Genomic DNA, 23,846 nt, shown 5'->3' with positions numbered 1-23,846 from the left:
TCCCAGCGCCCCCGCCCCCAGCCCCCACGACCCATCCAATTCCGGGCACCGTTACCCTCGGGGCCTCCATCCAGGCTTCCGCAAACTGGAGACAGCACCGCGCATCGAGGCCGCCTCACCTTGGCTCGCTTCAGCAGCTGGATGATCTCCGCCTCCGCCGCGTCCGCCGCATCCTGGGCGGCCCCGCCCGCTCCCTGCCGCTCCTCCTCCTCCTCGGCAGCCGGCCTCGAGAACCACGCGAGCGCTGCGGAGAGGGCTCCGAGGTCACCGCCCCGCCCGCGCCCCGGGCCCCGCCCGCGCCCGCGCCCCGCCCCGCCCGGCCCGCAACCCACACCTGCCAGCAGCGGCAGCAGGCCCGAACCCCCGCCGGGCGGCGCGACTCGGGACGGCGGCACCTCCACCTCGGGCGCCCGACCTCCTGCCGGCCCCGGGAGCAGGTGCGCCGAACAGACCCGGCACCGCCTCCCCGCGGCGCGCAGCAGGCCGCGGCCCAGGCTGGGGCTCAGGAGCCGGAACATGCCCGCGCCGCGTCCTCTGCGCACTGCGGGCCGGGCCAGATCCTGGGACGTCCTGCCCGCAGCGCGCAGCGCGCAGCGCGCAACGCCCGCGGGTTTGGTAGGGTCGAGACGTACCGAGCAGACAGACACCTCGCCGTCCGCATGCGCGACGACGCATGGAAACGTCACTGCGCCCCGCCCCGGCCGGTTCACGCCGTCCTCCTGATCTGGCTGCCCGCTGCTCCTGCTGGGCCTTCGGAGGAGGCCACGTCGGCGTGGGCCATGGCCGTCGCCTTAGCGGCGGCCACGTTGCCGACTGTCGTGGAGGAGCTCCTGAGCGAGATGGCCGCCGCCGTGCGGGAGAGCGCGCGAAGTACGAGCCCGGGGCGTGTGTGTCTGGGGCGGGTCGTGCGCCGCCCCGGGGGCAGGCGCGCGCGGCGGGCTCTGGGCCCCCGCCTGCGGGGCTTTTTTCTCTGGGGTTATCTCCAGACCCCCTTGTTCGTAAAAAAAGAGGGAAAGAAAAGAAAAAGGAAGAAGGGGCGGGGAGAGGGCAGAGGGAGAGAAGAGGGGAAAGCACAGTGTGTCAGCAGCACGGCGCCGTCGCTCCGTGCGGCCCCTCGGCGGCGAGCCGTGGAGAACCCGGGCTGGACGAGCTGGGCGCGGCCGGAGATTCCCGCGGGAGGAGGGTCCCGGCCAGGAGGGGGGAAGGGACGGGAGCCTTCAGGGGCTTATAGAAAGGTAAAACTTTAAATTATTAAACGCGCCTGTACTCTTTTTTCCTCAAAATCTTAGGTTGTCTAATCCTCTCATACACTTTGTTCAGCAAATACATATTTTCGAGCCACAAAACCCAAATGCGTAGGCAGTGACTGGAGTAAATCTTAACATTGTTGTCCTCCGACCAGCAGAGGGTGCTCTGTGACCACGCTCACCGAAACCACCGCGGTGATTGCAAGACGGTGGTAAGAGGATACCTCTGACCAAACGCACCGACTAGTTAGAACTACTCAACCGATGTAAAAAGAGCCATTTAATGAATAGCAGATGAGGCCTCAGAACTGCCACTGCTTCTTCATTCGGCTGGTTTTGTTTTAAAAGGACTGCACTTTTTAAGGGTTATCCTGAGTTACTGTTTTTAAAGAATTGAGAAGAGTGAGACCATCTTTTTTCTCATTTCAGTTAAAACTAACGCAATAGACATGCTTAGAAGAATAGGCCAGGTATTCAAACACGTTCTGATCCCCTAAAGGGTAGGGAAAGTCAGCCTGTCGTCAGCTCAGACTGGTTGCCAGAAGTGGGCTCTGCTCACCCGTGCACCGGACAGCTGGAAGACTGCCCCTGGCGCGCACGTCTCAGACAGTGGACCGCTGCCATTAAGTCCTGTTTATTTTCAGCAGACGGCTTTCTGCTATTTAAAAATCTTTGCGCTAGACAGTCATACACTCTTCCTGACCCCCATCGTTCAATGGTGTTTTTTTTAGAGCATTTGTATGCTGATGTAAAATCTAGTCACAGCTGAGCCATGTTGGAAGCTGTGATTACTTCCTTTCCTGTGTAACTTTTCATGTTCCCTGGAGTTAACAACTGTCGTGGTTGTGTATATTTGCTTCTTTCGTTTTCTGTGTATTTATCCCTAATTCAACCTTAGACTCATCATCAGTGCTCTAAACCTGTCAAGATGTTCAAATGAATGAGATGTTTTATCAATTTTATTTCCCTATGCAAGTCTTTCCGAGAGCCCTCTTATTGCTCTAACATGGTCTGGCTGCTCTCCAGGCTGTCTCTTGAGATCTCCCTTCACCATTATTATCCTGGGAATTCCCATTACTGATGTTGAACTTTATGTTCCTACAATTTTCTTTTTCTTGGTTTACTACTTTATTTTATAGAGCCCATACTGGATTAACTTACTGAAGAAAAGTACTTGAGATGTACTTTTTGTAGCCTTATATATCTTTTTCTGTCTTCACATTTAAATGATAGTTTGGCTAAGTATTGAATTATATGTTGGAAATAATATTTTTTCAGGTTTCTGAAAGCATCATTCTACTAAATTCTAGCTGCTTAAACTTACTTTCAAAGAGCCTTATTTTAGCCACCCTGCTTCATCCCCACCTCCAGAACTATCTGGTGCCACCAATTTCTGTAGGTTTTGGGGAGGGGTGGCACATTGTGGATTCTGGAGTGTTAATCAGGTTGTTGCTTGGTTCTCATCATTGTTAGCTTAGGATTCAGTTTTCTCAGGTCTTGTAAATTATTTTCCAACGTAGCTTAGATATTGTTTCTCCTTGTTCGTTATCCTTGGGAGTTTATGCGTTTTTTAAAAATCTTGTTATTATTTAGTGGAATATTGGGAAGGAATAAAATTAGATAACGTAGGCTCAGTGCGTCATTTTTACACAAGATTTTTAGTTATAGTCTTTTTAAGACTTTTGATGTTTGTGGTCAATATGATTAACTTTTTTTTCATCCCTGTTTTATAGTTCCTGATGAACATCTATTATCGTAAGTATATATTCTATTGTATAAGGGGGTTTTTAGTCATTAATATGTTTTAAAAGCCAAATCCTTTCAACGTCAATTCTTGATTTTTAAAAATTTTCTTACTAAAGTAGGAACAATATTTTATTGACATAGTTATTAAAAATTTACCTGTTTCAAATGAAGAGTCAAAACCATATTTGATTGTACAAGACATTCCCACATTGTCCTGTATACCATTTTTGTGTAACATTGTTCTAGAAGTGTAGCTGTTACAAGAAATTAGAAGTATACTTTTCTGCAAGCAAAGACAATATCATTATTTGTAGATGATGTAACTACATTTTTAAACCAAAAGAATAGTTATCTTTTAATATAGAAATGAAAAGTTGATTATTTTCCTTTATATACAAAGTTCAAAAATATAATTACTTTCTCAGTAGCAACAAAAAAGTGAAAGCTACCTAGGAGCAAATAACATTTGATTGCCTATATACACTTACACTTAAAAGTCCACAAGAGCCCTGGCCAGTTTGTTCAGTGGTTAGAGCATTGGCCCGCGGACCAGAGAGTCCTGGGTTCGGTTCCCTCTGGGGGTATGTTCCTCGGTTGTAGTTTTTCCCTCGGCCCTGGTTGGGGTCATGTGGGTGGCAGCCACTCAGTGTGTCTCCCTCACATGATGTTTCTCTCTCTCTCCCTTCATCTCTCCCTCCCGCTCTATCTGAAAATAAATGCAAAGATGTCTTCAGGTGAGGATAAGTAAAAATAAATAAATAAAGTAAAAGTCCACAAGAGCCGTGGCCAGTGTGGCTCAGTTGGTTGGGTATCAATGCACCAAAAAGTTGCTGGTTCAATTCCTAGTTAGGGCACATGCCTGGGTTGCAGGGTTGATCCCTAGTAGGGGGCGTGCAGAAGGCAGCCCATAGATATTTCCCTCTCACATCAGTGTTTCAAAACCCTACCCCTTCATCTCTCTCTAAAAATAAAAAGATCTTTAAAATAAGATAAAAGTCCATAAGAATATACACCAACCTGTACTAATAATTATCCTAGGGGGATTTAAGGAGGTAGAATTTGAGAAGGGCTTTAACCTTTTGTCTATTTCGTAAATTATTTTTATAAAAATTATGTTTTAAAGAACCCATATGATTTGATGCAGAATTATCCATAGATAATCTCCATGTATTTTCTAATTCATTAGAAAAATGCATTATAATACATTAGAAAAAAAATTACTACTTTTAAAACAAATAGGCAAATAATAAAAGAATGCAAATTACCCAAAACTATGGGGAAAAAAGGTAAATCTTACTAGTGGTTATAAAAATATAAATTAAAATAATGAGATAACTTCCCATCTATAAAACTGGCTACCACGGAAAAAAATGTTGGTAAGAATGTTCCAGGTGTAGTCAAGAACATGGAGAAAAGGATAACTGATACCCTACTAATAGGAGTGTAAATTGGAAGGTAATCTGGCAACAAGCAATAGCAGCTTTAAAACATACATATTCATCCTGGCCAGTTTGGCTTGGCGGTTAGAGTGTCAGCCCAAGGACCAATGAATTGCAGGTTTGATTTTGGTCAAGGGCATGTATCTCTGTTGCGGTTTGTCCCCTACCCTGGTTGGGGTCTTGCGGGAGGCAACCAGTCGATGTGTTCCTCTCACATCGATCTTTCTCGCGCCCCCCCCCCCTCTGAAGACAAATGGGGGGGCGGGGGAATGTCCTCGGGTGAGGATTGAAAAAATATATATATACTCTTAGATCCAGAATTCCACTTATAAGAATGTATCCCAAGGAAGTAATTAAGGATGTTCATAAAGATTTTGCAATAAACGCATTCCTCCATATTATTTATGGTAGCAAAAACAAACCTAGAAACAATCTAATTCAGATTAGATTTAATAAACTAATTATCCAAAAATAGAGTTTGGGAAAAATAAACTCTTATCTAATTTATAATTCATCTTTACAGTGGAATTCGTTGTAACTTAAAAGTGATACAGAAAAATATTTCTTTCAAGAGATGTTTACAATATGTTACAAGGACAAGGCAGGTCAAAATTTTTTTATTGGATTCATTTTTAAAGTTAACTGTGATTATCTCTGATAAAGTTATCACCAACTTGTTTTCCTTGTTCATAATCTCCATAGGTTTAATGTAAAAAATTGAAAATCTCTTCCCATTCCAGTAGTTTATTGAATAAAGAGACTAGTTTGTTGGAAAAAGAAGTTTAACATTTTAATTTGGAAGTCTTTGTAGTTCTGTTTTAATCTGTGTCAAATCATATGGGTTCTTTAAAACATTAACTTTTCAGTTTTAGTTCAACCCAACCATTTTATTTTCCAGTTTATAAAAATAATCCATACTCGTTAAAAAAAAATGTTATTGGCAAAAATAAACTCAAAATGGATAAAAGACTTAAATGTGACCCGTGAATCCATAAAAATTCTAGAAGAAAATGTAGGCAACAAAATTTCGGACATCATACGGAGCAGAATTTTCCCTGATACATCACCTAAGGCAACAGAAACAAAGTAAAAAATGAACACATGGGACTACATCAAACTAAAAAGCTTCTGCACAGCAAAAGAAACAATCATCAAAATGGAAAGGCAACCCACTGTATGGGAGAACATCATTGCCAATGATACATCAGATAAGGGGTTAATTTCCAATATATATAGAGTGCTCATACAACTCCACAAAAGGAAGACAAAGAACCCAATTAAAAAATGGGCAGAGGAACTAAATAGACACCTCTCCAAACAGGACATACAAATGGCCAAGAGACATATGAAGAAATGCTCAACATCACTAATCATCAGAGAGATGCAAATTAAAACAACAATGAGGTATCACCTCACACCTGTCAGAATGGCCACCATCAACAAATCATCAAACAACAAGTGTTGGCGAGGATGTGGAGAAAAGGGGACTCTAATACACTGCTGGTGGGAATGCAGACTGGTGCAGCCGCTGTGGAAAACAAGATGGTGTTACCTCAAAAAATTAAAAATTGAACTTCCATTTGACCCAGTGATCCCACTTCTAGGAATATACCCTAAGAAACCTGAAACACCAATCAGGAAGAATATATGTACCCCCATGTTCATAGCAGCACTATTTACAATAGCTAAGATCTGGAAACAGCCCAAGTGTCCATCAGTAGACGAATGGATAAAAAAGCTATGGTACATATACACAATGGAGTACTATGCAGCGGTAAGAAAGAAAGATCTCTTATCCTTTGAGACGACATGGAGGGACCTGGAAAGTATTATCCTAAGTGAAGTAAGCCAAGCAGAAAAAGACAAATACCACATGATCTCACTTATATACGGAATATAATGACCATAACAGTGAGGAATACAGTAGACCCAGAAACATGGAAGTAGAGCACAGACTGACATCCCTCAGAAGAGGGTGGGGTGGGGTGGGAAGAGATAAATCATAGAACTTATATGCATGTATGCATGACCAATGGACATGGACAACTAAGCCGGGGACGGGGTGGGGGTGGGGTAGGGAGGGGGGTGCCAATGGGGTAAAAAAGGTAAAATATCTGTAACAAAAAAAAATTGGAAAACATAAAAAACAACAATCATACCACTCACTGATAATCACTACTACATATTGGCTTATTGCCTTCTGTTTTTAAAAAAAGTTTTATTTTGAGATAATTATAGTTTTTTAAAGAAAAATGAACATGATTGAGAGTTTCTAAATAGACAATTTTGTGTCTAACCTTTCTTACCTAACTTATAAGAATTTTCCCACATAATTTTTTTCTAATATAATATTAACAGTTAAAGGGCCTTTATTACTAATGAAAAAGTACAAATTTAACACCCATCAGAGGGTCACACATGAAAAAGTCTAATATGGTGTTGGTGAAGATGTGGAGAAAATAGAACTCTCATACAGTGCTGTTGTGAGTGCTAGTTCCACTGTGGAAAGCTACTGGCAACATCTGTTAAAATTGAAAAATGCGCAAATCCTAAGACCCAGCAATTTGCTTTTATTTATATACTCAGGAAGAATTCTCATGTATGTGCACCAAGGGACAGGCACAGGGATAATTGAGTATTATTTATAATAGTGTAAAATGGAATCAATCAGAATGCCTGTCAACAGGATATTTTAAAAATAATAGTAGTATGTGCATTATACTTTTATATGTACAATGGAATATTATTCAAAAGGTGATTTTTAAAATATATATCAGCATGCATCATTTTCAAAAACATGCTGAGTAGGAAGAAGGTTGCCCCAAACCCTGCAATATACCTTTTGTTTTAACTTATGAAACAATACCATATGTACAGTGTGTGTATGTGTATATATGTGGGTGTAAATATGCATACAATCAGATACGATATATAATAGAATACAAAAACAATAACAGGAAGGAAACCAACAAATGCTTATTGTTGTCTCAGGAATAAAGGGAAGTTGGGAAAAAGAATAGAAAGCACTAGAGGCATAAAGAAGGCTTCTTCATTTGTAAATAACGTGAACATTTATTCTGGGAGATTGATTACATAGGATTCTGCTATGTTATCTTTTTTTCCCTAACTGAATTATTTTTTAAATACTGCTAGTAATCCTTTGGGTCAAGCTACTGAGGTGAGTTTTCGAGTCAGGGAATCTAACCTGAAACCTTTCTGTTTCCCAGCCTGAAGTTTGTCTTTGGTTCATCAGCCCTCCAAGCCTTGGACCTAGTTGATCGACAGTCCATCACTTTAATCTCATCACCCAGTGGGAGGCATGTTTACCAGGTAGAAATCTGGAGGTGGGGATTATCTCAGCAGAAACCCCTTAAGACAAAATGTTTTCAAGACTCTCTATGGAAGCTGGTGACCAGTTTTAAGTATTTCCTTCACTGTTGAAAAGCATTTGACCCAACTTAGTACATAAAATGAGTGCTTTAGCAATTAAAGTAAGATAAATATGACCTATTAACCCTACATAGTAGCAGAGTATAGAACCAGCAATGATGTGGAGGAGCTCTTTTCTCAGATCATTCTAATAGAGTATAGTTGACTTTTGGTTTCTCATTGTTTGACAGTAGAGGTACATTTGCCTCACTCCCCCAAAAATGTATTAACATCTTCACCTTGTTCATTATCTCTTGCTTACAAGCGAAATCCCAAATGCATTTTGAGGTCTTTTCATATGCTCAAATTTATCAGAAATTACATTTTAAAACTTGTCAGAAAATGTTTATTAAGGGTCAAACTGTGCTGAATTCAGAAACTCTACTTAGACCTTAGTTTTGCCCTTCAGACTTTAACACAGATAGATTTGTAAAGTAACAGACTCTTATCAGGCTCTGAATTACCTTTGTATGTTATTGATAATTCTCACCAAAAGCCCAGCAATGTATTTTTCAGGAAACTAAGATGCAGAAAAGTAAACTAATAGTTATAGCTGGCAGCTGGGATTTGTAACTGCTATCACACACTGCCTGATTTTATATAAACAGTGGGCCAGACTCCAACCAACCCTCCAATTTAGCTATGTGATATAATGGTAAGTGCAGCTGGGATTGAGGGAAGGGAATATTGTGAATGAAATAAAAATATTGGCAGTGGTCTCCAGTGTTTTGTATCTGGCTTGGAAGGGATTAAAAAGAAGCCGTCAGCTCTTTTTTTAAAAAAAACAACAACTTATCTTTATTGAATATATTACAGATGTCCCCCCATTGACCCCCTCCTCCCCAATTCTGCCCTCTTCCTGCCTTACCCACACTTTTGTGTCCATTGGTTATGCATATATGCATAAAAGTTCTTTGGTTTATCTCTTCCTGCCTTCCCTTGGAGGTTCGTCAATCTAACAACCAATTTGTACTTTTTAATTTCTTCATCGTTTTCACCCATTCCCCCCAACTCCCTCCCATTTGGGAAGCAACAAAAAGTTCTCTGTATCTATGAGTCTGTTTCTGTTCTGCTTGCTCATTTTGTTTGTAGATTCAGTTGTTGATAGATATGTTTTTATTGCCATTTTATTGTTCATATTTTTGTTATTCTCCTCCTTCAAGAAGACCCTTCAACATTTCATATAATACTGGTTTGGTGGTATACTTCTAGCTTTTTCTTGTCTGGGAAATTCTTGATTTGTCCATTGATTCTAAATGATAGTTTTGCAGGATAGAGTAATTTTGGTCATAAGTTGTTGCTTTTCATCACTTGGAATATTTCTTGCCACTCCTTTCTGGCCTGCAAAGTTTCTTTTGAGAAATTGGCTGACAGTCTTATGGAAGCTCCTTTGTAGGTAACTAACTGCTTTCTCTTGATGCTTTTTTAGTTTTGTTTTTGTTTTTTGTTAATCCTCACCCAAGGGCATTTTTTCATTGCTTTTTAAGAGAGCGGAAGGGAGGAAGGAGGAGAGAGAGAGAAACATTGATGTGAGAGAGATACTTTGATTGGTAGCCTCCCACATGACCTCGACCAGGGCCAGGGATCAAACCTGCAACCCAGGTATGTGCACTTGACCAGGAATCGAATCCACCACCCTTCACTCCAAGCACCAACACTCTTAACCATTGAGCCACATTGGCCAGGGCTCTCTTGCTGCTTTAAAGATTCTCTTTGTCTTTAACATTTGGAATTTTGATGATAATGTATCTTGATGTGGACCTCTTCGGGTTCATCTTGTTTGGAACTCTCTGTGCTTCCTGGACTTGTATGTCTGTTTCCTTCACCAAGTTAGGGAAGTTTTCCATCATTATTTTTTCAAATAGGTTTTCAATTTTTTGCGCTCTCTTCTCCTTCTGGCACCCCTATGATGCAAATGTTGCTACACTTGAAGTTGTCTCAGACGCTACTTAACACTGTCCTCTTTTCTCTTTTTGCTGTTCCGGTTGGGTGTTTTTTGCTCTTATATTCCAATTAGATGGTTGGCTTCTTGGCTTTACCTACTCTACTATTGATTCCCTGTAAATTATTTTTTTATTTCAGTTAGTGCATTCTTCATTTCTGATTGGCCCTTTTTTTTATGTTGTCGATGTTCTCACTAAGTTCCTTGGAGTTCTCTTTAAGTTCCTTTAAAGTCTCGCTAAGTTCCTTGAGCATCCTTATAACCAGTGTTTTGAACTCTGCATCTGATTGATTGCTTATCTCCATTTTGTTTAGTTCTTTTCCTGGAATTTTGTTCTGTTCTTTCACTTGGGACATGTTTCTTTCTCTCCTCATTTTGGCTGCTTCCCTGTGATTGTTTCTATGTACTAGATAGAGTTGCTATTTCTCCTAGGCTTTGTAGGGTGGCCTATTGTAGTTGTCTTGTAGGCTCCAATGGCACAGCCTTCCTGATCACCCCAGTTGGGCCCTTGAGGTGCACCCCTAATGTGGACTGTACACCCTTCTGTTGTAATTGAGTCTTGATTGCTATTGGCACATCAATGGGAGGGATTTACTCAGGCTGATCAGCTGCAAGGATCAGCAGTGTAGGGGCCAACCACACAGAGCAAGACTTACTTCAGCAGCGCTCTGGTACCCACTGAGTCAACTCATTGAGTGTGTCACTTGTGGAGGTGGTTGGGTGGTGGTGCTTCAATGTGGTCTGAAGCTGTCCACTGGGTTTGCTGGCTCTGGGACAAGATCAGCCTCTGCCTGTGTTCTACCCGTGGCCACCCATCATAAGCTACAAAGTGAACTGCAGACAGCTGCTTCTTGTGCTGGGCTGGAGGTGACCAGGCAAAGCCAAGTTGTTCACCAAGGCTGGCTGCTTCTAGTGCTAGGCCTGAGGCCACTTAACGAGAGGTGTGGGGCTCGCTGAGACCAGGTGCTGCTTGTTTGAGAGATTTTAGGAAAATCTGAAGCAGGATCTAAGACAGGCCAATCCTGTGGTAAAGCCACTGGAAACTGTGGGTGGGCCCGAAGGTTGGGTGGGGCAGGATGTCAAGGAATTACCAGGGCGGGGCACAAAGTGTGAGCCAGGTTGCTGGAGTCCCAGATATGGCCGCCATCTGCCGCCCCAGGGAAGGGCTCATCAGAGGAACAACAGCCTCCGCCAGCACGTCTGTCCAGGAGAAAGCTGCCCCTTCAGATCTCCCTCCAGTGCCGAATAATTCAAGTCCTTCCCCGTATATCTCTGGTGCCTTTCCATCTGCCTCCCTAATGCTGGAGCCCAGAAGAAGCGAGTCCTAGTAATTCTGTGTGCGGCCCCTTTAAAAGGAGCTGTGTGGCCTAGCCAATGTGGCTCAGTGGCTGAGTGTCGATCCATGCACCAAGAGGTCACCAGTTCGATTCCCGGTCAGGGCACATGCCCAGGTTGTGGGCCCAATCCCCAGTTGGGGACTTGCAGGAGGCGGCCAATCTTCTCTCTCATTGATGTTTCTCTCTCTCCTCTCCCTTCCTTTCTCTCTAAAAATCAAGAAAAAAAGTTTTTTTTATAAGAGGAGCTGTCTGACCCTGGCCGGTTTGGCTCAGCAGTTAGAGCTTCGGCCTGTGGTCCAGAGAGACCCGGGTTCGGTTCCCGCTAGGGGCATGTACCTCGGATGCAGTTTGGCCCCGGCCCTGGTTGGGTTGTGTGGTTGGCAACCACTCGATGTGTCCCTTTCACGTCGATGTTTCTCTCTTTCTCTCTCTCCCTCCCACTATCTGAACAAAGAGTGGAAAAATATCCTCAGGTGAGGATAAAAAAAAAAAAAAAGGAAGCTGTCTAGGACTCCAGCAACCTCAGCTTCCCTCAGCCTCTGTTCCCGCTGGTTTTTACAGACAAGTAATGGGGATTATCTTCCTGGCACTGGAACCCTGAGCTGGGAGCCTGGTGTGGGATGGGGACTCCTTGCTCCTCAGGGAGGACCTTCCCAGCTGAGGTGTACTCCTGATTTTTATCCGCCACACATGGATGTGGGACCAGCCCAACTGCACCTCTGCCCCTCCTACCAGTCTCAATGTGGCTTCTTTAATTTTGTGGTTGTAGGATTTTCATTCTGCTTGATGTCAGGCAGTTCTGAATGATGGTTGTTCTGTAGTTTAGTTGTAATTGTGATGTGGTTGTGGCAGGAGGCGAGCACCGTGATTACCTACGCTGCCATTTTGACCAGAAGTCTGCCATCAGCTCTTATAACTGTAATTCAGGCCTTGCTCTGAAGACCAGGAAGGGGGGAATATTTTGGTGTTTGGATTCTGGTTTACTTACAGTGAACTTCTGAGAGCTGAGACCATGTCAATGAATTCTTAGTGAGTAAATGACTTGAGCAAAGCCTGCTGGGGCCAATAGGTTCCGTTGCTTAGTGAATTAACTTACCATTCCACATTGTAGCATAATATAGCCAACGTGGCAAAATCTTCATGCATTTCTTCTTCAAAGAAAATGGGGTAATTAGTGTTGAATGCTGCAGTTGAAACTTTTGGATTGTGTTTACTTAAAAGAGGCTGCCAATTAGAATTTTCTAATTATTAGATTAATAATCAGTGCTATTAAATAATGTTAGGGGGTATTTTCATTTCCTTGTGTTTTGGGGGTTTTTTTTTTTGTATAGCTAAAAGACCCTAAATGAGAAGGACATTTGAGTTTTTCCTATGTCTTTTAGTTTCAGATTTTTATGTCTCAGTTCCAGTATCAGAGTAACACTTGACCTGCCCAAGCAGACTTCTAAGTGTCCTCTAGTTCTGTGATCTGGTTATTAGTTAAAGTCTTAAAGATTGTATTTGACATATTTCAATTATTATTGACTTTTTGTTCCTCCCAAGATGACCATGACTTGTTTAATTTTCATCATTCACATCCTGTATTATATTACATTGCTTTATTCATCATAAAAGTGCTAACCTTCTAGAATTATGGCTGTCAGTTTGGACTTTGAATCTTATATGCACCCTCAAATTAACCTTAGTGATTTCACTGTGCTGTAATTTAGTAAGAATTAGGTGTAATTCAATGGTTCTTTGAGATGATAAAAGTTGAGTCAGACATTGCCTTTATACCCTGCTAGTTATCTTTCCACAGGTCAACTTTCAAATATTCTAACTGTCCTCCAGGTATAATGGTAATTATGCTAAAGTCATGTTAAGTTGTTGTCACCTAAGTTGCTTTTTTATAAACTTTTTTGGTTCACCTAGGAAGGGGGGTGGGGGGACGCATCAGTTAGGAGAGGCTAAGTTATGCTGTGGTATCAATGACCCCAAAATTTCAACTTACAAAAAAAAGTTTTATATGTCATTCATGCTACATATCCATTAAGAGTCAATTGCAGCTCTGCTCTAAAACACCTTTCCTCAGGGATCCCATTTGGTAGAGAAGCCCCACCCTATCTAGACCACCGTGGATCTCATAGCAGAGAGAAAAGAGGACATGGTATACACCAATTTTTAATGTTTCTGCTCAGCTACTCACAATTTACTGGCTAAAGCAGGTCACATAGCACAAGTATTTATAATCCTCTTTCAGAGAGAGAGGCACCGAACACAGAGAACAATAAATAATACAGTTTACCACTGTGATGGGTCCTAAGAGGCTTGGAGCAGTCATAAAACTGAACTTGTGAGTGGATGGCCATCTAAGGTGAGTCACCCTCCTCAGAACCTCAGTGAAGCCATAGCAGACTTCCTCCACGTGACGTTCATGCAAGTCCAGTCACAGGTCTGCATATCCTCTTCTCTGCATGTTTTTCTTTTTAAAAGCTCTCTCCTTCTCAGGATGAACGTTCCAGACTAAGCACAACTGGGAGCAATTCCTGTGAGAGGTCATGTTTCCATTGAAGGGTAAAGGAATTACACTAGATGATTCCTAAGGTCAATTACCAGTTCTAAACATTTCTAAGTAAGATTTTTGCCTGATTATCGGGTTCATTAGTTGTTCATTGCTAGATGAGGGAGCAGATTCAGAATTTGCTATTTCTTTATGATATTTACTGCCTTAGGTGGTTAAACATTGTATTTTTAGTCTTAGCCAGCCTTTGAGGGGATCAGGCAAGGGAAACTCTATAGAATTTATTCAGCATAATCCAGAGAGTATTCTGATAGTTTGGGACCCACACTAAGAAGGAACTAGTAGACCAGTCAAGCCATGTGGAATTCCAGGGGTATATGCCTGCTTCACTTTATATCTAGAGAGAAGAGGTAACAGGAGATAACTGAAGGCTGAAGAAATCTAAAGTTTTATTCATTGGTAATACTTTGGAGACCCAAGAATTATTCATGTCACTGCTGGATGTTGATGGGTTTTCTTCCAGAATTAAATGGAAAACAGTCTACTTTAATGCTCTGCCATAAGTTGAAGTTTTCCAAGACACACTAGGGAAATTCCTCCACTGATACTCAGTGGTGTAGGTGGTATGTTTAAAATATGTCAGTGTCTCAAGATTGGAAATTATGTAAGATGTGATTTTTTTTGATACCTAATTTGTAACTGAGGCTGAAATTTTTAACGGGCATAGTAGGTATCTTCTTACCCAGTCACTGGCCATTTCCGGTAAATCTAGCAACCCCTGAGGAATTCTACTGAGCTGGTCAAAAAAACACAGTGACATGGCCACACTGTGAATCACTAGACATTTCATAGACAGCACAGCCACTTGAACACTTCTACTCTTCGGTTGAAGCCTTACCTTTCGCTTTAATTTTTGTGGTGGAGAAAGAGAAAATCCTGGGATGGCTGGCATTATTTTTCAAAATAAAAAAAAGTCCTGGCCTTTTCATTTAGATGCCATCTTGAGCCTAAAACTAATTTGAAGACCCTGTGACAGATTCCTAAGTGGCAGTTCATTGTAAAATAACCATCAGGATGTTTCTACGTCCCTTTGGTGCTAATTTTACACTTTCCCGTTTGGAAGTAACTGTAAGAATGAAGCTTTCAATATTTTTGTTTTGGGCTATTTTGTGATAGACTTAAACAAGTGGCTTCTCCAATAAGTTTGTCACAGATGCATCCTATTTTCCTTACACGTCTCCTTTTTTGTCCCTTGTTAGCCAGCAAGGCTGTTTGTCTTGGACTGAGCCTCTTCCCACCCCTCACATATCTGTGTTTTCCTTCCATCCTGCTAGATGAATAGGCAGATCCAGGCTTGGCTCTTGGAGACCTCCATCCTGAGCAGCCTAGTCATCCCTTTTGCAAAGAGCTCTATTTATTTATTTATCTTTCTATTTATATGCAGATAGAGTGGGAGGGAGTGGTTGAGAGAAACATTGGACACATCAACTGGTTGCCTCCCACATGACCCCGACCAGGGCCTGGACAAACAGCAACCAAGGTACATGCCCTTGACTGGAATTGAACCTGGGACTCATTGGTCTGTGGGCCAATGCTCTACCACTGAGCCAAACCAGCCAAGGCGCAAAGAGCTTTCTTTATTCTCCCTGCTCTGAAATGCTTTTCAAAAGCATTTTTTCACTTCCTTAAAACCTTTCTGTCTCACTGCTTACCCTTTACCTGTTTTTATACTGTCTTAAGGTGTGTGGTGGAAGCTTTAGAAATTTGCATACATGCTGTGAAATACCAAAGGTTAAGTAAGAAACACCATAATAAAGTGTAGATGATGGAGCGTGCCCTCCCTCCTCCTCTTTATAATCATCCTACAGAGTCGGCCCTCTGAACCACTAGGCAGAGGAACAAAATGGTTTGTGTGGATGGTTTAACTAGCTGAAACTCTTCAATTTCGTTGTGTGACGTCCTCAAGGGCAAAGCACTGAGAAGGAAGGAAGAGTCTACACACAGGAAAGTTGAGTTTCCACTTTTTTACAAACTGTTATTGGAGTTCTTCCCAGAGCAATTTGCAGAGTAACTCTGAGTCATGAAATAAATTGAAGGGAAGGAAGCAATTTTCCAGCACACCTTTTGAAGTTTGATCCCATCTGTCCTTTTCTTTCTAGGTACTTGGAAGTTCTGGTAAAACATACACATGTTTGGCTTCTTGTCATTACTGTTCATGTCCTGCATTTGCCTTCTCTGTGCTACGGAAGAATGACAGCCTACTGGTGAGGATGGTGAAGTCTCTTCCCAAAGCAGTTGAATTAGGAAAGAAATTGTTAGCGTTTACTTTATGGTTTAAGAGTTGTACAAACTGGGAATTTTACTACATGTTGAAACAAATAGTTGTTTATTGTCTTAGACTTTAATTAGTCATCTCTTTTGGGTTTAACCTCCAAAAATGCTGTGTCATTTTTAGAAATCTATCAACCCTACTTTTTTATTTAAAAGGTCATGGACGAAGCTTTGGGTAGGACAAGATAATTCTGAAAGGATTGGCACTGAAAAGTTGGCACTGGGGAATTAGGTAACCCAATAGTAAGTAATATGAACTAAATTGGATGTTGGCAACTTTGCATATCCCCACTCCAGTCATGTGGCTTCTTGCCACTACCCATAAGACAGCCTGGCACTTAGCCATCTTGACTTTCACATAAGGCAGGAGAGCACATTGATGCCTTTGCCCATTTCACAGGAGTCCAGAGCCTTAAGTGAGGAAAAAGACATATTCATACAATCTTTATTCCATGGAGAAAGTACTACCCACCTGAGAGTAGGTAGCTATTTTTTAAGTCTTACTAAAGAAGAAAATATAGCATCCATTCCATTCTTCCCCTTTATTTTATACTCTTAAACCTCATTATGTTTAACGGGCACATCTTGGGTACTAGGTGGCAAATTGTATGAGAGGCCACATTCATAGCTGATGTGCCATAGGTTTATTTCACCTGTAAAGTAGCACGATTAAACCAGGCCCCCTTCAATATCTAAAGCTGGGTGTCCTGTGACATAAGGCCCAACATAGATCATCTCCCCAGAGGTGTTTATAGGCCAGTATATGTGAGGATTCTGCCACCCTGCGTTCATCCTTCCTCCCCACCTCATTCCCCAGAAGTATAATGTGGTGGTTAAAGGAGTAGACTGTAGATTCTGAGCACATGATTAAAATGGGGATAAGAGCTATTCTCAGGGGGTAGCTGTCAGACTTAAATGAGATAATATGAAGCACCTAGCAACACAGTACCTCAAGAATGTTCCCCATTGCTATTGACAGCTTTCTGAAAGTAAGAAAGAAAGAAATGTAACTTAGGACTAAAATGAGGAGCCTGTCTTAGATATGTACCAGCCCTGTGCCAGCCTGTTTCCCAAAACACCAGATCAAGTAATAAAACTTCCTTTGTGCCCTCTAGAAATAATACATTTGTCTTATCTTTATCTGCAGTTTTTAAGCAGTGAGTTAAAGGCCCATAATCTGTGTGCCCCACCCTCTTCTGCTAAATTTAATGGTAGTGAGAGGTCTTGGTTAGCCTAGCCCTGCCAATTTCTAATGAGTTTGTGTGTTTTGTATTCCAGTGCAAGCATCTCTTGGCAGTTTATCTTAGTCAGGTCACAAGGACCTGTCAGCAGCTAAGTGTCTCAGATAAGCAATTGACTGATATGTTATTGATGGAGAAGAAACAAGAAGCGTAAAAGGTACAGACTGAACCACTGTCTTTCAAAATAGAAGTCCCAGCAAGAAATGCATTTAACCTGTCTTGGTTCACAGGGAAGAGAGGTGAAATAGATCTAGAAACTTCTTTTTACTGTCCCTGTTTTCTTCTGGACTGTAGAAGGCACTGTGGGTTGGAACCCAGGATGTGGGTATGGTTTGAAGCCCTGTACAAGTCTCATGAAAATCTGAACCAGCCTCTGAGCCCATAGGTAAAAAATTTCCTAGCTGGAATCAAGCATTTTAGAGTCAAAGCCCAATATCATATCTTGTCCACAATTTTTAAGAGGTTGAAATGGTAGACAAAACTGAGTAGGATGATGTTTAGATGAATAAGTGTTAGTTCTTTACCTTGGATTCAGAAAATTATTCTGCAGCAATGAAAGATCAGAACAGAGATGTGGCCAAACAGCAGCAAGTATAAAAAGTCTCACTGGGGTTCTGGTTTCTGAGAGCTTCAGATACCTGTGGTGTTGGTGCCAAAATAGTTTCAGTAGGCTGCATTGTTAGAATGGTAGTATCTAGACCAACGGAAGTGCTGGTTTTGCTATGAGGGGACATTTTTGAGCTTTTTTAACAAACCAGATGAAGGAAGGGACTAAAACTTATGTCCTGAAGGAAGCTAAAGATACTATAGTCTGAAGAAGAAAAGGCAAAAGAAATATCAAGAGGACTGTTAGAAGGGAGAAAATGGGACTTGTTTGGACCCCAGGAGAATGCAGAGAAGTTATGATAGATGACACTGAGACCAATTTTAGCACAGGATAAGCCCTTAATAGGTAAAGCCGTCTGTCTGCAGCCGAAATGGGATCCGAGAAGGACAGGAGTTTGTAAACCTGAATTGTTTTTGCAGGGATATTGCAGAAGCAACTGAAGCAATAAACAGACAGATGAAAAAGATGATTTTACCGCCTAGGAAACCCCTCACCCTGTGCCCCCAAAACATGAGGTGCTAGTGAATGAATGCTGTGTGAGAAGACAACAGTGTTGCAGTGTTTGTGGCTGGCAGAATCTCTTGTCACAATGAGGTGTGGAAATAAACTCAAGACTTTTTGCTACTTGGAAAACTTGGGCTGGTGTAAACTTACTTTTTTAAGCAGTCTTTAGGATAAAGAATAGAAGGTACATGCAGCTCTGTATGACAAACCAATGAAGCAACCTAAGCTTGATATTCTGTTGTTGTTAATCTTCACCCGGGGATATTTTTCCATTGATTTTCAAGGAGAGTGGAAAGGAGGGAGGAAGAGACAGAGAGAGAGAGAAACATCGATGAGAGAGAGAGACACAGATTGGTTGCCTCCTGCACTATCCTGAACCTTCAGTCTGTAGGCCAATACTGTAACCGCTGAGCCAAACCAGCCAGGGCCTAAGCTTGATTTTTTTAAGTTTTATTTTTATTTCACTTAATATTCATACACAGTTGTATAATTTTACTTAATAAAAATGTCACACTTTGAGATCTAGCAAGTTGACAAAGCTGGGAGGTTGGGAGAGAAGTAAAATTCACTACTAGCTCTGGGAAGGGAGCCGGAATCTGGTAGAAGAAGGATCCCATTTCTCTAGTTTCTTTCTCTAGGGTAATTTGCTGTATATGGAAAAGAATGTTATCAAAATTGTTATCTGATGAGAGTATCATTTCCCTAAATTAATATAGTCATTTCTTGGTCAAAGAATTATGCTTTTAATTTTCCTAGTCTCCTTCCTAGAAATAAGTATGTATTTTTAGTATGTCCAACTTTTATTTTTCCACTGCCTCTCTAAGTTTAAAAAATATGTGTATTATAAGAGTTCACAGTGTTTCACAGTAAAATGGTTTCGTTCATTTTCTACCATGAAAGAGGCAGACTTTAAAAAAACAAAACATTCTTTTACAATCCATTCAAGCTGTTGACATCATCCACACAATAAGAACAGTCAGACAGGACCATATGTATTTGTCAACCCTTGGAACCTACTAATAACATGAACATATTAGTGAGGTACATGGTAACTCCAGGGAGATGTTCGAAAGAGGCAACCCATATGCTTGTGAGGCATAACTGTCTTTCACATGAGAATCAGTCAATCATGTCTTGTCCCTTTGTTTATTGTGAATTTATGCCTTCTTAAAAAGGATAGAGCGTAGGTCATAGGCCCACATCAAGAGCAGGCTGTGTCCCCGCCTGTCCATTTCCACTCTTGAAGACATCTGACTGGCAGAGAACATACCTGGAGATGATTTTGTGAAAAGTATAGCGGAAGTCTTGGTTCCTGTAGGCATAGACAATGGGATTGACAACTGAGTTGGCATGTGATAGGAGAATAGCCATATTCATTGCCCATTTGGGCTTTTCCTTGGCCTGAGCTGGCTGAAAAAGAGTAACACAGTTGATAGCATGCACTGGCAGCCAGCACACAGCAAAAATCCCAACGATCATAGCCAAGGACTTGGCGGCGTGGAGCTCCCGCTGGAGGATGGTCCTCGAGTGGTCCATCAGCTCGGTGCGCTGAAGCTGCCTGCAGGCCACCCTGAAGATCTTGATGTAGATCACCAGCATTATGAGCAGTGGGGGCAGGACACACCCAAAGAAATTGAAATATACCATATAGCTCATGGGGACCACATTCTCAAAGAGACACTTCACAGGGCAGCAGCTTTCATTCATGGTTCCATCCCAGGGCTCTGTGCAGTTGGTGACACTGTCTTTACTGTTCCACCCCAGGAAAGGGGTCAGTCCAATGCCAAAGGCAAGCACCCAGAGAACAGCAATGACTCTTCGTGCTCGAGTCCCAGTGACCAAACTCTTGTATCTGTTCAAAAGAATGTCATCTGTTATTAATCAATTTACAGTTCTCTGCAACCAGAGTTCAGGATCTCACCTCTGCTATTATTTCATGGCCTTTATTCCTAACAGCCTGTAAGGTTCACACTCAAAAGGTACCACCTTTTACTCTCAACACTAAAGACATACAAACAGGACTGAACAGCTTTACTCTGACAAGCTCAGTAAGACTTTCCTTGAATTATTAACTCACCTATTTAGTGATGAATTATGGTCAATGAGAACAACTGTAGAAGTCTTAAAGGGTATTTCTAATTACCTAGATACTTTGAATCTAGATCTTTTATAAGGCACTGTTATAGGTGGTTGAAATACAGTGAACAGAACACACAAAGGGACTTACATTCTAGTAGGGGGAGACAGATAATAAACAACAAAGTGAGTTATTAAATTAGGTGGGATATATGTGTAGTATTTTAAAAACAGAATAAGGAGGATCAGACCTGGCAGGGACAGTAGTTTGAAAGAGGTCAGTTAAGGGAAGCATCAATGATAAGGTGACACTTGAACAAAAGCCTGAAGGAGTAAAGATTGGCTCCTGGAGTCAGGCAGCACTACCTGGTGGCTCTGGTCTCCCACAAATACACAAGAAGTTTGCTTTGGTCTATGGGAAGACTCATCCCTGAATACCTCAGTAAGCTATTGGAGAACAGGAGTCTGGCAAAGTCCCTGTCTCTTCTAGCAGCAAAGCTGATACAAATTGGAACTATCTTAGCAAGTATTAATTTTTAAGTAATTTTAAAACATTAAATCTTACTTGAAATCAGTAGAAATCAGAATATACAATTTAGACATTTTGCTATAAACTAGTCCATATGTGGTTTATAGCAGACCTATAAATTTAGCTATTAATAATTGATCCATAATATGTATTCAATGTAGCCCTGGCTGGTTTTGCTCAGTGGTTAGAGCGTCAGCCCGCGGACCAGAGAGTCCCAAGTTCATTTCCCGCTAAGGGCACGTACCTCGGTTGCAGTTTGTCCCTGGCTCCAGTTGGGGTTGTGTATGTGGCAACCAGTCGATGTTTCTCTCTCTCTCTCTCTTCCTCCCTCTCTCCCTCCCGCGCTATCTGAAGATAAATGCAAAAATGTCCTCGGGTGAGGAGATATACACACACACACACACACACGTATTCAATGTAATGTATTGAATAAGTGAAATAAAATCTAATAAAATCCTTAGCCTCTGGGAGGGAAATTTGGAAATAATTTGATACACATTACCTTAAGATTTGTCTATGAAAATGTCCAATTTTCTTTGCCTGCAGGATAAAGCCCATACTTTTCAGCATGACCCACAGAGCTCCCCAGGCTTCAGCCCCACATACCCAATGCCTGTCATTTTTAATCAGTGGCTCCTCCTGGCTTGGGCTGCGTTCAACATTGGACAAAACATCTGTTCTTGTTTCAAGGGTCACCTTTCCTGATCACTTCTCAGGTGGTGGTGGCCACTCCCAGTTGTGGCCCCATACACGCACCTGTTATAGAGCTTGTTTTATCTGTTACATTTGTTTCCCTCTCAACTAGAATGTCAACCTCTTAAGGACTAGGACCTTTATACTGGTATCCACAGGACCCAGTACAGTGCTTGGCACATAGTGTGTTCTTAATAACATGGCCATTAAGAATACAGTCCTTACTTGTTATCTGATTTGTTATAAAACAGCTTTAAAACAAGATTCTACTGCCCTGGCCAGTTTGGCTCAGCGGTTAGAGCGTCGGCCTGCGGTCCGGAGAGACCCGGGTTCGGTTCCCGCTAAGGGCACGTACTTCGGTTGTAGTTTGTCCCCGGCCCTGGTTGGTCGTGCGGGTGGCAGCCACTCGATGTGTCCCTTCACGTCGATGTTTCTCTCTCTCTCTCTCTCTCCCTTCCTCTCTCTCCCTCCCACTCTATCTGTACAAAAAATGGAAAAATATCCTCGGGTGAGGATAAAAAAATAAAAAATAAAACAAGATTCTACTTATTGAGAGTACCTGTTGCTGTGGCCTGGACATGCAGGAGAACTAATAGTTTGCTGAGGATCTTACCTCATAATTGGAAGAGGAAATTATCTTTAATCTCTTCTGCTCCCTATTAGAGTAGCAGTGGGCGTCTTAGTCATGGGACCTTTACTACAGGAGACTTGCTGGGCTTAGTGGCTCACTGAATCTTGGCCAATAAATCTACCAGTTTCCAAACCCTTTCTGCTTCCCACCTCATTCAGGAATGTAAAGCCATTCCTTTAAAAAAAAATGTTAATTTTGGCCATTGCCTCACCTGAGATGTAAAGAATGTAATTAGTCCCTGCAGGGTAACAAGGGAACCTCCTAAAGGCCAAACACTTAGGATCACAGGACTTCAGATCCCCGCCACAACCTACTCGACAGCCCTGCCTTATTCCTTTGTTCACAGGACTCACCTTGAATTGGTACAGCTGAATACAGGCCAGCCTGGGGAATGAATTATACTTGGGGTAAGCAAATCCTCTTGTCAGTAATGGTTGGTGGTTGATAGTTTAGGGCAGTTAAGAAAGTCTGCTAGGCCCTGGCCTATTGGCTTAGTGGTTGGAGCGCTGGCCTGCAGACCAGAGAGTACCGGCTTCGGTTCCCACTAGGGGCACATACAAAAAAAAAAGAAAGAAAGAAAGTCTGCTAGGATATTCCCAGGAAAGATGTTAACTTGATAAGAGATCTAGGAGGAGAGTTCTTCATGCCCATATCCCTTTCTGCTTTTGATGCTCTCATGAGAGACTGTGATGCCTAAAGCTGCAGTATTTATTTTGTGACCAAGAGGGACAAGCCTGAAGACAAAGCAAATGGCAGAGCAGAAAGAAGGGAAGAGCCTAGGTCCATGATGACGTCTTTGAACCACCATACCAACCCGGGAGCCATCATTGCTTAAGCCACTATTACCTGCAGCTAAACACATACTCATATAAACTGGGACTTTTATCTCTTTATTGCAGCCTCTCTTAAAAGATACAAAGTCTGAGTAACAAAGGCAACAAAACAAAAGAAGACCACAGGCCAAAGCTAAGTCAGGACTCTCAGGCCTGTATTCCTTGGACCAGGTTAAGCTGCTGCTAATTGCTGCTTATTTTACTTGACTTTTTTTTTTTTTTTAAGCAATGTTAGACACAGAGTACTCTGTACACAGAGGGATCATGGGGTGACTTCCCACTACAGTTCAAAACTGCTAGATCCTGCATATGTGGAAAACTGCAATTTTATGCTGCATTGCCTTAGATGAGGGAAAGCAGCTGATTCTATCAGGGAAGCCGCTAGTCACAGCTGTCTCCATCACAGCCTTTCTTCCTTGTTAGTTCACTATTTTGTTCAGAGTTCTTCCTTTGTATCATACACTGTCTAGGCACAGTAAACATAATCACAGCCCTCATGAGTTGTAAAACTAATGGAAAAGACAGAAAATAAGTAAACTCACAAATGTGTAATTACAAATCAGATGAGAGAAAGACAGGAAAACCTTGGACATGGGATGTTTGGGAAGATTCTCTTAAGCAGAGCTAAAGGTTGAGGAGTAAAACATTTGAAAGGTGAAGAGAAAAGCATCCCAGGCAGAACAGAGTGTGTAAGGCTCTCAGGAAAGAATTTTACTTTCCCAAAACAAAAGGAAGTGTGAACAAACCTACAATGAGGCAAG

At 42.0% G+C, this 23,846-nt stretch overlaps 3 protein-coding genes across 5 annotated transcripts in view; 1 reads left to right on the top strand and 2 right to left on the bottom strand.

The window, feature by feature from the left end:
* Window positions 1-558, bottom strand: part of TTC19 (tetratricopeptide repeat domain 19) — a 46,929-nt gene extending 46,371 nt beyond the window's left edge. For both annotated transcript variants that reach the window (XR_004961570.1, XM_036278333.1), the window contains exons 1-2: window positions 335-558; window positions 120-244 (exon numbers count right to left, since the gene is read on the bottom strand). Coding sequence is in view for 1 of the 2 variants with exons in the window: in XM_036278333.1 (XP_036134226.1) it covers window positions 120-244; window positions 335-518 (309 nt within the window). In the remaining variant the exon portion in view is untranslated. The remainder of the gene's footprint in view (window positions 1-119; window positions 245-334) is intronic.
* Window positions 559-718: 160 nt separating this feature from the next.
* ZSWIM7 (zinc finger SWIM-type containing 7) lies at window positions 719-22,659 on the top strand. 2 transcript variants are annotated; one of them, XR_004961572.1, is made up of 7 exons: window positions 727-870; window positions 2,981-3,002; window positions 7,660-7,762; window positions 15,800-15,904; window positions 17,250-17,369; window positions 18,239-18,413; window positions 22,599-22,659. XR_004961572.1 is itself a non-coding variant. In XM_036278355.1 (6 exons), the coding sequence occupies exons 1-5, from the start codon at window positions 780-782 to the stop codon at window positions 17,364-17,366; spliced, it is 438 nt and encodes a 145-aa protein (XP_036134248.1). In that variant the 5' UTR covers window positions 719-779; the 3' UTR covers window positions 17,367-17,369; window positions 22,599-22,659. The 2 variants fall into 2 exon arrangements, 1 of the variants encoding a protein (XP_036134248.1); XM_036278355.1 differs by lacking the exon at window positions 18,239-18,413 and having other exon boundaries at window positions 719-870.
* Window positions 19,118-23,846, bottom strand: part of ADORA2B (adenosine A2b receptor) — a 28,261-nt gene continuing 23,532 nt past the window's right edge. The window contains exon 2 of the mRNA XM_036278353.1: window positions 19,118-20,175. Within this exon, the coding sequence (XP_036134246.1) occupies window positions 19,512-20,175 (664 nt within the window). The 3' untranslated portion in view covers window positions 19,118-19,511. The remainder of the gene's footprint in view (window positions 20,176-23,846) is intronic.

This window comes from Molossus molossus, unplaced genomic scaffold (genome assembly GCF_014108415.1).
Source record: "Molossus molossus isolate mMolMol1 unplaced genomic scaffold, mMolMol1.p scaffold_m16_p_27, whole genome shotgun sequence".
Classification (NCBI taxonomy): domain Eukaryota; kingdom Metazoa; phylum Chordata; class Mammalia; order Chiroptera; family Molossidae; genus Molossus; species Molossus molossus.
The sequence above is the reverse complement of the archived record's forward strand: the minus strand, read 5'-3'. Positions and strand labels throughout refer to the sequence as shown.

Excerpts from the sequence above, each read along its gene's own strand:
- ZSWIM7 (XM_036278355.1), top strand. The coding sequence starts at position 780 with ATGGCCGTCGCCTTAGCGGCGGCCACGTTGCCGACTGTCGTGGAGGAG. Across the intron at positions 3,003-7,659 it reads CCTGATGAACATCTATTATC|CCTGAAGTTTGTCTTTGGTT; the intron begins GTAAGTATATAT and ends TCTGTTTCCCAG. Across the intron at positions 7,763-15,799 it reads GTGGGAGGCATGTTTACCAG|GTACTTGGAAGTTCTGGTAA; the intron begins GTAGAAATCTGG and ends TTTTCTTTCTAG.